The sequence below is a fragment of the Pogoniulus pusillus genome, chromosome 27, assembly GCF_015220805.1.
Source record: "Pogoniulus pusillus isolate bPogPus1 chromosome 27, bPogPus1.pri, whole genome shotgun sequence".
Lineage (NCBI taxonomy): Eukaryota > Metazoa > Chordata > Aves > Piciformes > Lybiidae > Pogoniulus > Pogoniulus pusillus.
The window spans coordinates 14862372-14876326 of record NC_087290.1 but is presented as its reverse complement, the minus strand read 5'-3'; the positions used below and the strand labels follow the sequence as shown (position 1 = coordinate 14876326).

The window sequence follows — 13955 nt, the reverse complement described above, 5'->3', positions numbered from 1 at the left end:
GTCCACATTTATAAAGATAAGAGTTTGTGATGCTAACAGATAAATTATGTAAGTAGTAAAAGCTGTCTGTAATTATCTTAAACTAAAACCATTGTACTTCAGAGGCAATACTTCCAGGAGGAAAAAGAAACATCCTAATTCTAGCTTTACATCTGGGTTAAAGGGAGCAAATCTGTACATATATCACAGAATCACTCAGGGTTGGAAGGGACCACAAGGATCATCTAGTTCCAAGCCCCCTGCCATAGGCAGGGACACCCTACCCTAGATCAGGCTGGCCACAGGCTCATGCAGCCTGTCCTTAAGCACCTCTAGAGACGGAGCCTCAACCACCTCCCTGGGCAACCCATTCCAGGCTCTCACCACTCTCATGCTCAACAACTTCCTCCTCACACCCACTCAGAATCTACCCATTTCTAGCTTCGTTCCATTCCCCCCAGTCCTATCACTACCTGAAATTCTAAAAAGTCCCTCTCCAGCTTTCTTGTAGGTCCCCTTAAGATACTGAAAGGAAGACTACTTCTGTTTGCACACAGTGTCTCATTGCAGTGCCCCATTCAGCTGGGATGGGTAATGATATACTCTGGAGGAAAATGGTTTGAGACACAGAATCTGAAGCAGTTTCTAGCACAAGTCCCCAATAAAGAGCGGTAAAGGTATGAGCAAAAATCAACAGAAGAGATGAGCAGCTGGAAAAGGTTTCTGATTTTGATCACTGAGATACATTCACTGAAGCCTTCTTGAATAATTGGCTTCATTGGTGCAGTAGGGAAATGGCTTTCTGAAGTGACTTGAAGCTGGAAAACAACCAGCAAGCCTGAGCCTGTACAAAGAGGGTAATTACATAACTAGGAATGCAGAGCCAGACACAGAGGTATCTGTGGAAGGACTCTACAGAAAAACTGATTTCAAATCAGGCAGGGAAGTAGCCTAGTTGATAATGTCCTAACATTGTTAGCAAAATTACTATGTCTATTATAGCTAAATAATGAACTATCATTAGTGAGAATCACCCTGGACACCTGTAAACAAGCCATGAGACTGGGCAACAAAATGCATTTCAACTAACTGATGAGGATCTAACACAATATGCAGGCATCACACAGACAGCAGCAGCAGCTCTTACTGGAATGTGATGAGATTTTAAGATAGGGAGGGAAGGAGTCTGTGGTCATTGGACACTTGGTGCAATTTCAGGCCATTTCCTCTCACTCAAATCTATTAGGACTAAGAAGTTTTAAAAGTATATGTTATTTATATATATATATATATATAAAAGATTTTAAACTATTAATTCATAACTACAGAAACCCATGACTTCATAAAAAAACTCCTGAACAAACACCACAACTAATACTCACAGCACACAACTAATTCTCAGTCTAGCAACTGACAGAATCTTGCACAAACCCTTTCTGTGCACCAGCAGCAAGCATCTAGGGCAGATCTACCAAGCATTGGGAAAAATGTCTCTGGAACTACTCCCTTATCTAGTCAGTTCTTTAGATTCAAGAAGATACTTGTCTACCAAGATGTCAATTTATATGTAAAAATAAGTTGTGTTATATCTAACATATACATCTCAAGAATAAGAGAAGTTCCAAGCTGAGTCCTTCACATGCTTACATACTCTTCTGTGCACGCAAAACCAGACAATTGGAACCTGACTGGCTCTGCTTAATGTATACATCTCAAGAATAAGACAAGTTCCAAGCTGAGTCCTTCACATGCTTACATACTCTTCTGTGCATGCAAAACCAGACAATTGGAACCTGACTGGCTCTGCTTCCAGCAGGTGGTTACCTATCAAGCTGGCTGTGTTGCATGGTGGTGCAGAACTTGCTTTTATTCTTTACAAGGGGCTGAAAAATTAGCACATAAACGCAATAACTTTGTCTCTCTGAAACTTTCAGCCTGTTTGACCACGTCAGCATCCCACCACCTATCCCTTCTTAAACTGATTTTTCGATTGCTTTTCAAATTCCAGCTTCCAGGCCTTACGTACAGAGAGGCTTTATTTATTTATTAGTCAGTTACAATCTCCTTGATCATGCTTGTTTTGTAGGAACGTGGTATTTGCAACTAATTTTAATCTGTGGCAGACATCAGTGGAAGATAAATTTAAACTAGAAAAGTTACCTGCTGACAAGAGTAACGAAAGCAGGACCATCAGCACATTCAAGGACTGTTGACCACAACTTGTCATCATTGGCATTCATTGGTCCATTACAGAATTACCTGTTGGAGAAGATAAAGCATCATGGTTAAGCATCTGTTTCATCTCACTTTCACTGTTCAAACTTACTTCCTCTCAAAGCTCTGGTAAAATGAGAAGATGGTTTCACACACTAAGACAAAGAAAAGAAATAAGTCTGGAATTAGCAGTGAAATAAATTCTCCTTTCCATGGTTTTGTTAAAATGCTTTTTTCTTTTCCCCATGAATGCACACAGCTATTTATGTACTTCTGGTTAACCCAGAGCAGAGATGAATCACAAAGTTTTTATTGGATATTCACACCTCCTCTGTAATCTGCATTCAGCAAAACCCTGCTTGTTTTACTGGCACAAGAATGGGCTGTTGTATTATGCCTGTAAGGACTCAGAAGGATATAAACAATATAAAAATAAACTGGCTGCTTGAAAAGTCAATCTGGTTTACCCCATTAGAGGGTGCAGTCGTTCAGAAAGTGGGCTGGAAACATGTCAAAAAGTGTCTTTTCATTAGAACTGGAGCATTTAATGGCATTATTATTTCTTGGTTTCCTAAAGACAGGGGTGATTCATGATGCAGCTCAACTAGTAGGCATCAGAAAAAGGCTGTTCTATCTTTTCACAGAGCAGTCCAGCAACTGAGCGAGTCCAGACACATCTCATACCCACACTGATTCAACAGCACCAGCTGCACATTCTACAGCTCTAGCAGAGACTGTTCTGATGCAAGTGTTGTTATCACCACCAGTAGGCTTGTCTGGTACCCTCTCCTGCTATCAATGCTAATACAGGTTAATGCTGAATGTCTGAATCCTAAAGCATCCTGGATCCATGCTGACAACGAACAACAAAAAAAGTAACTTAGTAGTTTGCACAACAACATTAGGAGCTTGGGCTACAAACTGAAAAGCCCAAGTGGTGATACTGAAAGCTGTCAGGGTGAGTCTAATCATTAGGTTCTTCAAAAAATTTGTTCTAAGGTGTTTGTTATAGAGAGCAACTTGGACAAAAAGAAAGGAAAATGGCCATTTATGTGAAAAATTACTCTGCTTCTGACAGCTCAAGAGCCACAGGGCGCTAAATGCTTATGAAGTCAGGGCTGGGTTGTTTACTAACAGGTGCGCACACCGGAGGTGTCTCTGCCTACAGCAAGGGTTGGAACTAGATGATCTTTGAGGTCCCTTCCAATGCAAACCATTTTATGATTCTACAATCTATTGAATCAAATTTAAATTGCAAGACAACTGCACCTGTATGTAACAAAAGGGAAGCAGGTGAAAATCATCACTATCACGAATATCTCAATTTTGAGTAGCAGACATAGACAAGAGAGTAGAGCAGTGCTATCTACAAAGTGACAAAGAGACAAAAGATTTCTTACTAACAAAGAATTCCACATCTGGCACAAGCAGAACTTGAAGAAGAAGTCACCTTAGCATATGAAAGCCAACAAATCAGGAAGCCAAAAAATCAGTTTGAATTATTTAAAAGAAATCATCATAGTTTATAACATTATCTGCAAGCATGAGTAACATCCAAACCTCTGTATTTGTACTGTGCTCTGTATTTGTATTGTACTCAGCTCTAGTGAAGCCATGCCTCTAGTATGGGGTTCAGTTCTGGGCTCCTCAATAAGAGAGAGATGTGGAGGTGCTGGAGCGAGTGCAAAGGAGGGCAAAGCAGCTGAGGAAGGGCCTGGAGAATAAATCTTATAGGGGAGCTGGAGCTGTTTAGTTTGAAGAGGAGGAAGCTGAGGGGAGACCTTATCATGGTGTACAGTTGCCTGAAAGGAGGTTGTGGAGAGGTTGGTGTTGCTCTTTTTTCACAGGTAAATAGGGATAGAACAAGAGGGAATGGCCTCAAGCTGTGACTGGCTAGGTTTAGACTGGACATTAAGAAAAACGTTTTGCACAGAGTGGTCAGGCATTGGAATAGGCTGCCCAGGGGGTTGGTTGAGTCACCCACCCCAGATGTGTTTAAAGGTCATTTGGATGTGGTGCTTGGGGATATGGTTTAGGGTGAACCTTATAGAGCAAGGTTCTATTCCAGTTGGAATGTGTGATCCTGAGGGTTTTTTCCAACTGGAATGTTTCTGTGATTTGCACTGTTAAAATAAATCAGCTCTTCCAAGGGGAAAACAAGTAGAGATCATAACACTGTGGGGGGAGGAGGTCAGAAATCTAATACTAATTAAGAATGTTTTTCTAAGCATCAATCCTGTTTGAAAAGGCCACCACTGGTTTGTTTTCTTTTTGAGAAGGAAAATCATATTAATTAAAACATCAAGCAGACTTTAAAGTTAGAACTGCATATGGAAGAGTAATACTGAACATAAGCCAGGGGATAAGAATGTAGATGTTTCATCAAGTGAAATAAAGAATAAGCTATTGCTGATATTGCTAGGAATAAGAGGAATCAGATTTTTTTCCCAGCCTAAATAAAAGCTGCAGGAATTCTGATAGAAATCCATTACTAAAGGGAAATCTTGGCTTTAGTAACACTTAATTAGAAAGAGTTTGATGAGCACTTCTGTTGTGTGAAGAGAGATATTTTGTATAGCTGAGACTATTAAACATTTCTATATCAAGATAATTTAGGATGACATTAATAAGTTGATAATAAGGTTCATAATTTGATATCTGCAATTCTGTGTAATTTGTATCCATATATACACACACACACACTCCAGGGGCTGGAAGGGACCTACCTCAAAAGCTCATCCAGTCCAACCCCTCTGCTAAAGCAGGATCACCCAGAGCAGATCACACAGGAAAGTGTCCAGGCAGGTCTTGAATATCTCCAGAGAAGGAGACTCCACAACCCCCCTGGGCAGCCTGTTCCAGGGTTCTGTCACCCTTGCAGGGCAAAAATTCCTCCTGATGTTTACATGAAAATTCCTATGCCTCAGCTTCCACCCATTGCCCCTTGTGCTGGCATTGGGCATCACCCAGCACAGCCTGGCTCCAGCCTCCTGGCACTCACCTTTACATATTGATAAACATCAATGAGGTCACCTCTCAGTCTCCTCCTCTCCAAGCAGCACAGCCCCAGCTCCCTCAGTTTCACCTCACAACAGAGATGTTCCATTCCCTTCATCATTTTTATGGCTCTGCACTAATTCTCTCAAGCAGTTCTGTGTCTTTCTTGAACTGAGGGGCCCAGAAATGGACACAGTACTCCAGATGTGGCCACACCAGGGCAGAGGAGCAGGAGAACCTCTCTTGACCTATACTAGCCACAGCCCTTCTAGTACACTCCAGAATGGCATTGGCCCTCGTGGCCACAAGAGCACATTGCTGGCTCATGGTCAACTTCCCATCCACTAGGACCCTCAGATCCTATTTCCCTTCACTGCCTTCCAGCAGGTCAGTCCCCAACCTATACTGATCCATGTAGTTGTTCTTGCCCAGGTGCAAGACTACATTTGCTCTTGCTGAATTTCATCAAACTTCTCTCTTCCCAACTCTCCAGCCTGTCTCTCTCCCTCTCTCTATATATTTCCCACACCCCTCCACCCTCCAGTTTGTTGTGAAACAATAGCATCTTTCACTGGACCTGAAAAAAAGCCTAAGGATATTTTTAGAAGCAAATTAGATAACCCAGTGAATTAGCAGCTTGTAAGCAAGATGTGGATCTAGAGGAACTTACTGGAATGGTTAACAAAGAATCTACATAATGACTAATTAAGGAGAGTGATAACTAATGCATTTCATTATGGGCTTATGGTAAATTTTATTTCTCTCACTGTTGCTGATGAAGGCAGCTTAAAGTTAGAAATAATAGAGCAGATGTCTGTAATATGTCTCACCTCGTAGCATGCAATTTGACTCAGCAGTGAGGATGATGAGACAGTAAGAAAAGTTTATCACTTATGGAAGACAGCCTGGAAATAAGATGCTTATTTTTGGAAAAGTACAGCCTTGCTAGTAATTGCTAACAACCTTACTGCTAAGTTTTCTATCATTATGTAGGTAGAAATCCAGAAACTTTTCAGGCAGAGGAAAAATTACTCTACTCTATCCAGTAGAACTGGCAACAGCAAAATTGGCATTTTAATCCAAGTCTTGGGAAGCCTGTATTTTGTGAAGGGCCATCTGAGAATATCAGAGCAGGAGATGAACACTATAGCCCCACATCAAAGTCCAGGAGAGTGGCAGAATCTGTATGTATGTATATACATCTTTGTGACAACAGGGATATGCTCCAATCCCATACCTTCTGCTTCAGTGATCGTTACACTGAATATAGCCATTTGAGGAAGACAGAGATAAAATGAACCATTCACTACTTGGCAGCTTGGAAATTGTTTTTACAACAAACCATGCAGGGGGGAAGAGATGGGCAGAACAAGTGGCATGCTAGAAGAAATGATCTAGATTGTACATATGATTTCCTAAAGCTAGGCGATAGAAGCGAGACAAGGGAAATGTGGTAGCTAGCGGTGATCTAGCTGAACAATACTTCTCTGACTAGAATGACTTCTTCTGACTATTAGTAGTCAAGACTGACAAAACACTTAAGAGAATTATACTTGAAGGAAAGAGGAAAGACAGATCTGGTTGTGGCTTCTTTTTGGTTGGTTGGCTTGGGAATGTTTTGTTTGTTTGGGGGTTAATAAAATGTGAGAGCCCAGAGGCTAAGAGCTAAGGTGTTATTTCTAGTTCTGTGACTCTGCAATCAGAAGGGTAGTCACACACACCCATTTCAATTTGGAATGCGTCACTGTAAGCTTTTGTGTGGTCACTTGGAGGGAAGGAGAATGCCCATCCTTTTCAGTACCTTTTGGGATCTCCAGCCTCGCATCACCTCCTCCCTTCCGTTAGCAATCACAAGCATCTCTGCAGCTACATCATAAAAAAGACTAAAGAAATGCTTGAGGGATCATCCTTTTAGAGGCAAGTTTTTTCCACTTGGTGTTTCAACATGCCTGTCTGAAATAGAAGAAATGGCCCTCTATCTTGTTCCTCACTATCTTTTCACAGAATAAGGTTCATGTAAGGAATATTGCTTTGCTCTGAAGATGCAACAATGACCGATTCAAAGAGCAACATTCAAAGGAAAGGTGCTGTGATGTTATGATCAAGGAGAATAAACATTAATGAGACACAGCAGGTGGGTGCCTTTTTGTTTCTGCCAGCAAAGAGCCTGCAACTGCACTGTCACTTCTAATCTCACCACCATCACAAAAACTGAACTCTTTCTCCTTTAACCTCCCTCCTTACCATGGAGTTTAGGTGCAGGGACCACAGACATGTACCAGATTATGACACCAGGTTTTACTGAAACACACTGATACCTCAGCTTTTACTCTGCTGCTACGTACATTGCTTTGGTTACCCTTAGAGTTTTATCTATAATCAGTGAATCATTGAAAAGAAGAGCTGTCAAAAGAAACAACCATTTCATGTGGCAAGACCTTTTATGCAGAAATAATTCTCCCCTCACTCTGAAGGAAAAGAAAACCTATGTTTAGAAGAGATGCTTGAGAAACATTGCATTTTTGAAAGTGAGTCAAAAGAACAAAAGGAGCTAGCAGGAGAATGTATCAAATACATTAGCAGTGCCTCAGAATAGATCAATCTAGTCTCTGTATAGAAAAATCAAAAATAAGGCAATTAAAGAGACCACTTATTCTTTCTGTCACAGGATTAAGACCATCTAAACTCTTAGCAGAAGTGCACAGAACCTCCACCACCAGAAGGGTTTTCCAACCTTCTCAGGCAATTCCTTTACCATGTTTCTCTAACCTCACGGTAGGAAGGTTTTCCTCTGTCTAACTTGCAGCTCCTTTGCCTTGATTCAAGTCCATTCTATCCCCAGTGGAGCTGGAGAATGATTTACTGATGTAACCAATGTATCTGTAGGTATTTAATACATACCAAAAGTGCTATCATGTCTTCATTCAGGCTTTTCTTAGGCTATTATCTTCCACTTCTTACGATCTTTCCTTAGAAACCACATTTGCTATACCTCTCTGAAATTGGGCTCTACATTTTATGGCAAGCTTGTGTGTCTAACTTCAGTGTCTTTTTTGTTTCAGTTGTTTCTATTTTCTCAGTGCCCAGAAAGTCCTAATAAATAACTCAATAGCTGCTATTTTTTCTTAAGGCAAATAAAATCACAGCACTGCAAAAGCACAAAGATCCACAGAGCTTCTGCTAATCCTCACAGTTAATTGAAAGATACACAAGTATATCACTGCTATCACCAAGAGAGGTACATTTATATACACACAGAACTACACAGGTAAAAAGGCAGTGATATACTGAGGGTGACTCCCTCTTCCATTAACCTCCAGCCTTAGTGGCTTGGCCCTGGGAAATCATTCCACAGCAGCAGCTGCAGCAATGGGCTTCCCATCACTTCTTCCTCCCTTCTCTTGGGGCACGATCATCTTTCACAGTTATGATTAAAGGATATTTAGAATCAATCACTTCTTATTCCCCAATCTCCTCCTGGAAAACCACCTCACTAACCCCAGACACGTAATTATTTCTGCTGCACATCCTACTCTGTTGGAACTAAGGAGTGTCACCAGCAGGGAAAAAGCCTCCTCTCAACCTGTTTGTCATCTGAAGACAACACACAATACTGGATGCACTGTAGCAGTGGCAAGGGGATGAATAACGCAGCCAAGACAATCAGAGTAGTTGAGAAAGCTGTTTAAAATTAGATGGAAAAGAGAAGGATGTGCTCCAAATGCAACTTCTAGTCCAGCTCTGTTCACTTTTCACTTTAGAATAGGCTTAAAAATACATTTAGTCTGAGTTAATGAATGCTATTACAACAAAATTACAGTCTTATTACAAAGGCAGCCATTTAAATGGCATGAAATACAACCTATTACTATTAAAAAATGTGTTTTCACACTGCAATTATCCCAAGAAAATGTTTTATAAAACCCAGTTACTAGTTTTCAGTTGACAGTTGTCTGGAAGAGACTGAAACAATCTACAAAAAGGAACTGCTGGTAGAAAATCTTTCAGATTCTAGTACAGCATTAACATCATTCGGTGTCTTCTCTCTAAGAGACATCTTACTACACATATGCTTGAAGTTAAGCATGTGTATCTACACAACAGCAGATAAAGAGGAGTAAACTTACTTACACACTAGCCTGGTCATTAATGAAGTTACTAACTTTAGAATTCAAAATATCAACTACTTTGTTTCATTTTAATCCCCTCTCCTGTTTATTTCCCTCAGCTATGCCCAAACAGGTATGAAGAGGCAACAGACATGAGTCCTACAAAAATAAAGCTATTAAATGCAGCCTGAAGATGATCTAGTGAACTTCAAGCAGTCTGTAGCTGTTAATAGGACAAGGTCAAGAAATCTGCACGTGCTGAAACTGTCAAAGTCTTCTGCCTGTTACCCATTTCCCTTTTCACCAACACATTTAGCCACCTGTCCTACACCTACATCCTGAGACACACATTATATGCACAAGTGTGAAATGGATTTTGGCAGTTGCTACCCTGACCATGCAGGACATTGTGCAGTAGACTCTCATAGAGAGGTTAAAGGATTCCTTTATTACATGAGAAGTAATTTTAGAGAATCAGTGGTACATTCAGACCTTTTGATTACATCATTTAACTGATGAGAAACTGCCTGAAGATAGCACAAACTCAACCAACCACATCCCTCACTCTCTCCATAGTAAAGCTAATGATACTCAAGATACTACTACAATGCTGCTGTAGTACCAATACATTTTAGGTGACCAGTTTCTTGGAGCAATTTCATTCCTCCCTCTCTGGAGGCTTTCAAGACCTGTCTGGATGCACTCCTGTGTGACCTGAGCTAGATTCTCTGGTCCCGCTCTGGCAGGTGGGCTGGACTTGATGATCTATGGAGGTCCCTTCCAACCCCTAACATCCTATGATTTGCATTTGGCAGGATTTTTGATTTCCTGGATCTATTGCTGATGAAGGTCAGAAAAATTTAAGACTTTTGTCTGTCCTGCAGCTGGCCCTTCACTGTACACATCTGTCCTCACTCTGGGGAAGAACACCTAAATCACTTTATGGAAGCAGTCAACTATGTCAAAGTAACAGTTGCAGATGTGGTTATTCACTGGCACTGATAACTAACTTAAGCTACAAGTTAATAGCAACTTTCTCACTTTTCATAAGCAAAATTCCTCCTGCAGCCAAGAGCTGCAACCTTTCCTAATGTTCTGAAGACACTGTCAAGAGACTGAAATATTCCTGTATCTGCCTTTGCACGTACTGCACCAACATGAGTGTGGGCAGCTGCCAAAGACTTGTGCCAGCCATGCTTGCTTTTAATGAGCTAGCCCCACCCAGTCCAGATGTATACCTGGATCGAGTCAAGCAAGGCAGATGAGTGATTCTGTGTAACCAGCTGTGAAAGAACTTATTTGTTAATGAATTAATAAATAAATCTAGTGTGATCAAACAATCAAGTATGGCCTATTCATGGAACTAAGCAACCTGAAACAACTGAATCCTGACTGAAATGCTGAATACTCGTGGTCTCCCACGAGGCAGGAACGATAAGGAAACATACTCAGTTCTGTAATTTTCTGAGAGCTTGAGTGCAGGACAAGATTAATTTTAAAGCCATTACAGATCCCTATTGTTAATCAAGTTATCATTTCAGCTTTTAACATATGCAAAGCTCTTCTCTAGGGAAACTTAAGCTTGTGGTTTTGAGCTTCTGGTAGTAGGGAACCGGATCAAAATGTACTTGAATTTCAATTGTAATAATTACCAAGTCTTACATTAATAACATAAACCCTACTAGTTTATTGCAAACAGTTTGTCAATGTGATTTGGAAGATGTCATTAAGTTAGGAAAGTTGGGGGGTTTGTAACAGGTATGCTTTTTTAAATCTTCCAAATCTAACAGACAAGTGTTGTTCATCACTACATAACAGCACAGCTTTCAAGCCTGGGGATGTGTATCTATAAACATGTCAGCAAAATTAGCCTGTGTAATTTTATTATCCATTTAGGGGAAAAAAAAGTGATACCTCAACTGCTTATCTAGTGAAAAGTAAGTGAGAGTAAATTTTCAGATGCATCAATATTGTCAGCTGCATGTACAGAGGAATGAAGTCTCTATGGGAACACTTCTGCTATAATTTCCTTCCAAAATGGCCTCTTCTGAAAAATAAACCTTCCTGTGAAAAGTCTGTTCGTGCCTAAATTGCATTTAGTTCTTCTTTTGTTGAACATTGTTACCCCTGCTCTGTATCTAAACAGATTGGTCTCTGATCTCCTGTCACTCTGGGCTTCTTTCAAACATTATTTTGCTCAAAAGTGAAAATATATGAGGGGGAAGTTAAGCAAAAGTTGAAATGGACTCAGAAAAAAAAAGGATTCATTTAAACAGGTCAAATTCAAATGAATTCAGAGTTCTCATGAATACATTTTCCCTCTTTCCATCAATTGTTTCCTTTTAGAAATACAATTTATTACCCTCTTCCTTTGTAATCTAATTAAACATTCCATTTATTAAATGGAAATTAATTAATTGAATTAATTAAACATTGCATCAGGGGAGGTTTAGGTTGGATGTTGAGAGGAAGCTCTTTACTGAGTGGGTGGTCAGGCACTGAAACAGGCTGCCCAGGGAGGTGGTGGAGTCACCATTCCTGGAGGTGTTTTGAAAAAGAGTGGATGTGGCACTTGAGGTCTAGAGATTTAGGATGCTAGGATGAAGGTTGGACTGGATGATCCTGGTGGTCTTTTCCAACCATAGCAATTCATAGTGATTAGGTGTTGTGCTGAGGGATTTGGTTTAGTCAAGGACTTGTCAGTGTGAAACTAATGATTGGAAAAGACCTTCAAGATCATTGAGTCCAATCTATGAAATTATCTCATTCTGTGATTCCAAACCCCTGTATGACTACTAAGTTGTACTTCTAACTCTGGCTAACCACTAGGCAAAAATCCTTGCATGATTAATACCTTAAAGCATGTCCTGCCTCGCAGAGTTAGAGCTAAGTTCTCTCTAAAAGGCTTTAAAATAGTTGTCTGGCTAGCAAGAATTCAGATGACAACTGATGTTCCTGCTCAAAAATGTCACTGTGCTATTTAACACATTCTAAAACCAGGACATTCTGCAAGGGAAAAACCAGATAATTTTGCTGGCACAGTTAGCTAAGTCAAGGAATGGTGCAACCCCTGATTAATGCATCAGTGCTGGAAGAAGATGGCAGCTGTGGTTTAAAAAAGGAAAAAAAACCCTCCCTTTTTAACTCACAAGGATCATTTTGCTACAACAACACAATCTGTGGCTTATCTGACATAGATATATCTGCAGCACCATAGTTTTGGCAGTATTATTCCAACTTTCCCAAGGGCAAAATTAACATGTGCTACAAAGCAGCTCTAAATGTGATCTGAGAGCACGCAGCTGTCCTAGCCCAGACCTATGACTTGGGTCATCCACTCCAGGAAGAAATATAGGTTGGTTCCAGTATTTAGGTTGGTTCCAGTATTTAGGTTGGTTCATCCAGAACCAGCCTCAGCTGTCTTTATTCTAGAGTTGTGCAGTGTTGATAGAGAATCAGAGAGTTATCATTAGCATTGAAAAAGATCTCCAAGACGATCAAGTCCATCTGTCAACCCAAGACTGCCAAGTTCACCACTTTCTTGGGCAGCCTGTTCCAGTGCTTGAGCACCCTGTTCAGCAAAGAAAATAATCCTAATATCTAATCTAAACTGTCCCTGCTACAGCTTGAGCCTCTCCTCCTATCAATAGTTACTTTGGAGAAGAGACCAACTCCTATGCTGCTCCAATGTCCTTTCAGGTAGTTGTAGAGAGCCAGAAGGTCTGCCCTCAGCCTCTTCTTCTCCAGACTAAACAGTTCCAGTTCCCTCAGCTGCTCTTCAGAAGGGCTGTTCTTCAGACCCTTTGCCACCTTTGTTGCCCTTCTCTAGACCCACTCCAGCACCTCAGTGTCTTTCCTGTAGTGAGGACACAAAACTGAGCACAGTACTCAAGGCATGAGCTCACCAGTTCTGAACACAAGGGGAGAACCACTTCCCTGGTCCTGCTGGTCAACACTGTTCCTGATACAGTTAGGAGACCACTGACCTTCTTGGCCACTTGAACACATGCTGACTCACACTCAGCTGGCTGGACCTGCTACTTGGCCTTCTTAAATGAACCTCTTACAATTGACCTCAGCCCATCAATCCATCTTGGCCAGGTCCCTCTGTAGAGCTTTCCTACATACTTGGAGATCAACACTTCCGCCCAGTTTGGAGGCATCTGCAAAGTTCCTGAGGGTGCCCTCAATACCCCAACTCACATCACTGATAAAGATACTAAAGAGAAGTGGTCCAAGTATGGAGCCCTGGGGAATACCTCTACTGACTGGGTGCCAATTGGATTTAACTTCATTCACCACTGCTCTTTGGGCTTCACCATCCAGCCAATTTTCAACCCAGTGAAGGGTACACCTATCCAAACCATTAGCCACCAGCTTCTTTATGACATGATGACAAAAAAACCCTTCTGAGTAATCTGAGAAAGAATTTACCTTCTTCCTTAGAACATCTGTGATGGGATATTCACACTGCACACACTGAAACGTTTCCCAGTAACATCACAAATGAAGGCTGTTCTTAAAGCAGATTGGCATAGGATAAGTAGCTCTCACTGCACCTGCTAAGGGAAGAGGAAACTGTGGGGGAGCTCTCAACCAACAACTGTTAGAAAGAAAAACTGTATAATAGAAGATGGGAATAACTTCCCTTCACCC

At 41.0% G+C, this 13955-nt stretch overlaps 1 protein-coding gene across 7 annotated transcripts in view; it reads right to left on the bottom strand.

Moving 5' to 3' along the window:
- SHISAL1 (shisa like 1) overlaps nucleotides 1–13955 on the bottom strand; it is a 73470-nt gene that overhangs the window by 34569 nt on the left and 24946 nt on the right. For all 7 annotated transcript variants that reach the window (XM_064166673.1, XM_064166672.1, XM_064166675.1 and 4 more), the window contains exon 2: nucleotides 2140–2238. In XM_064166673.1, coding sequence (XP_064022743.1) covers nucleotides 2140–2215 — 76 coding nt within the window. In that variant the 5' untranslated portion in view covers nucleotides 2216–2238. The remainder of the gene's footprint in view (nucleotides 1–2139; nucleotides 2239–13955) is intronic.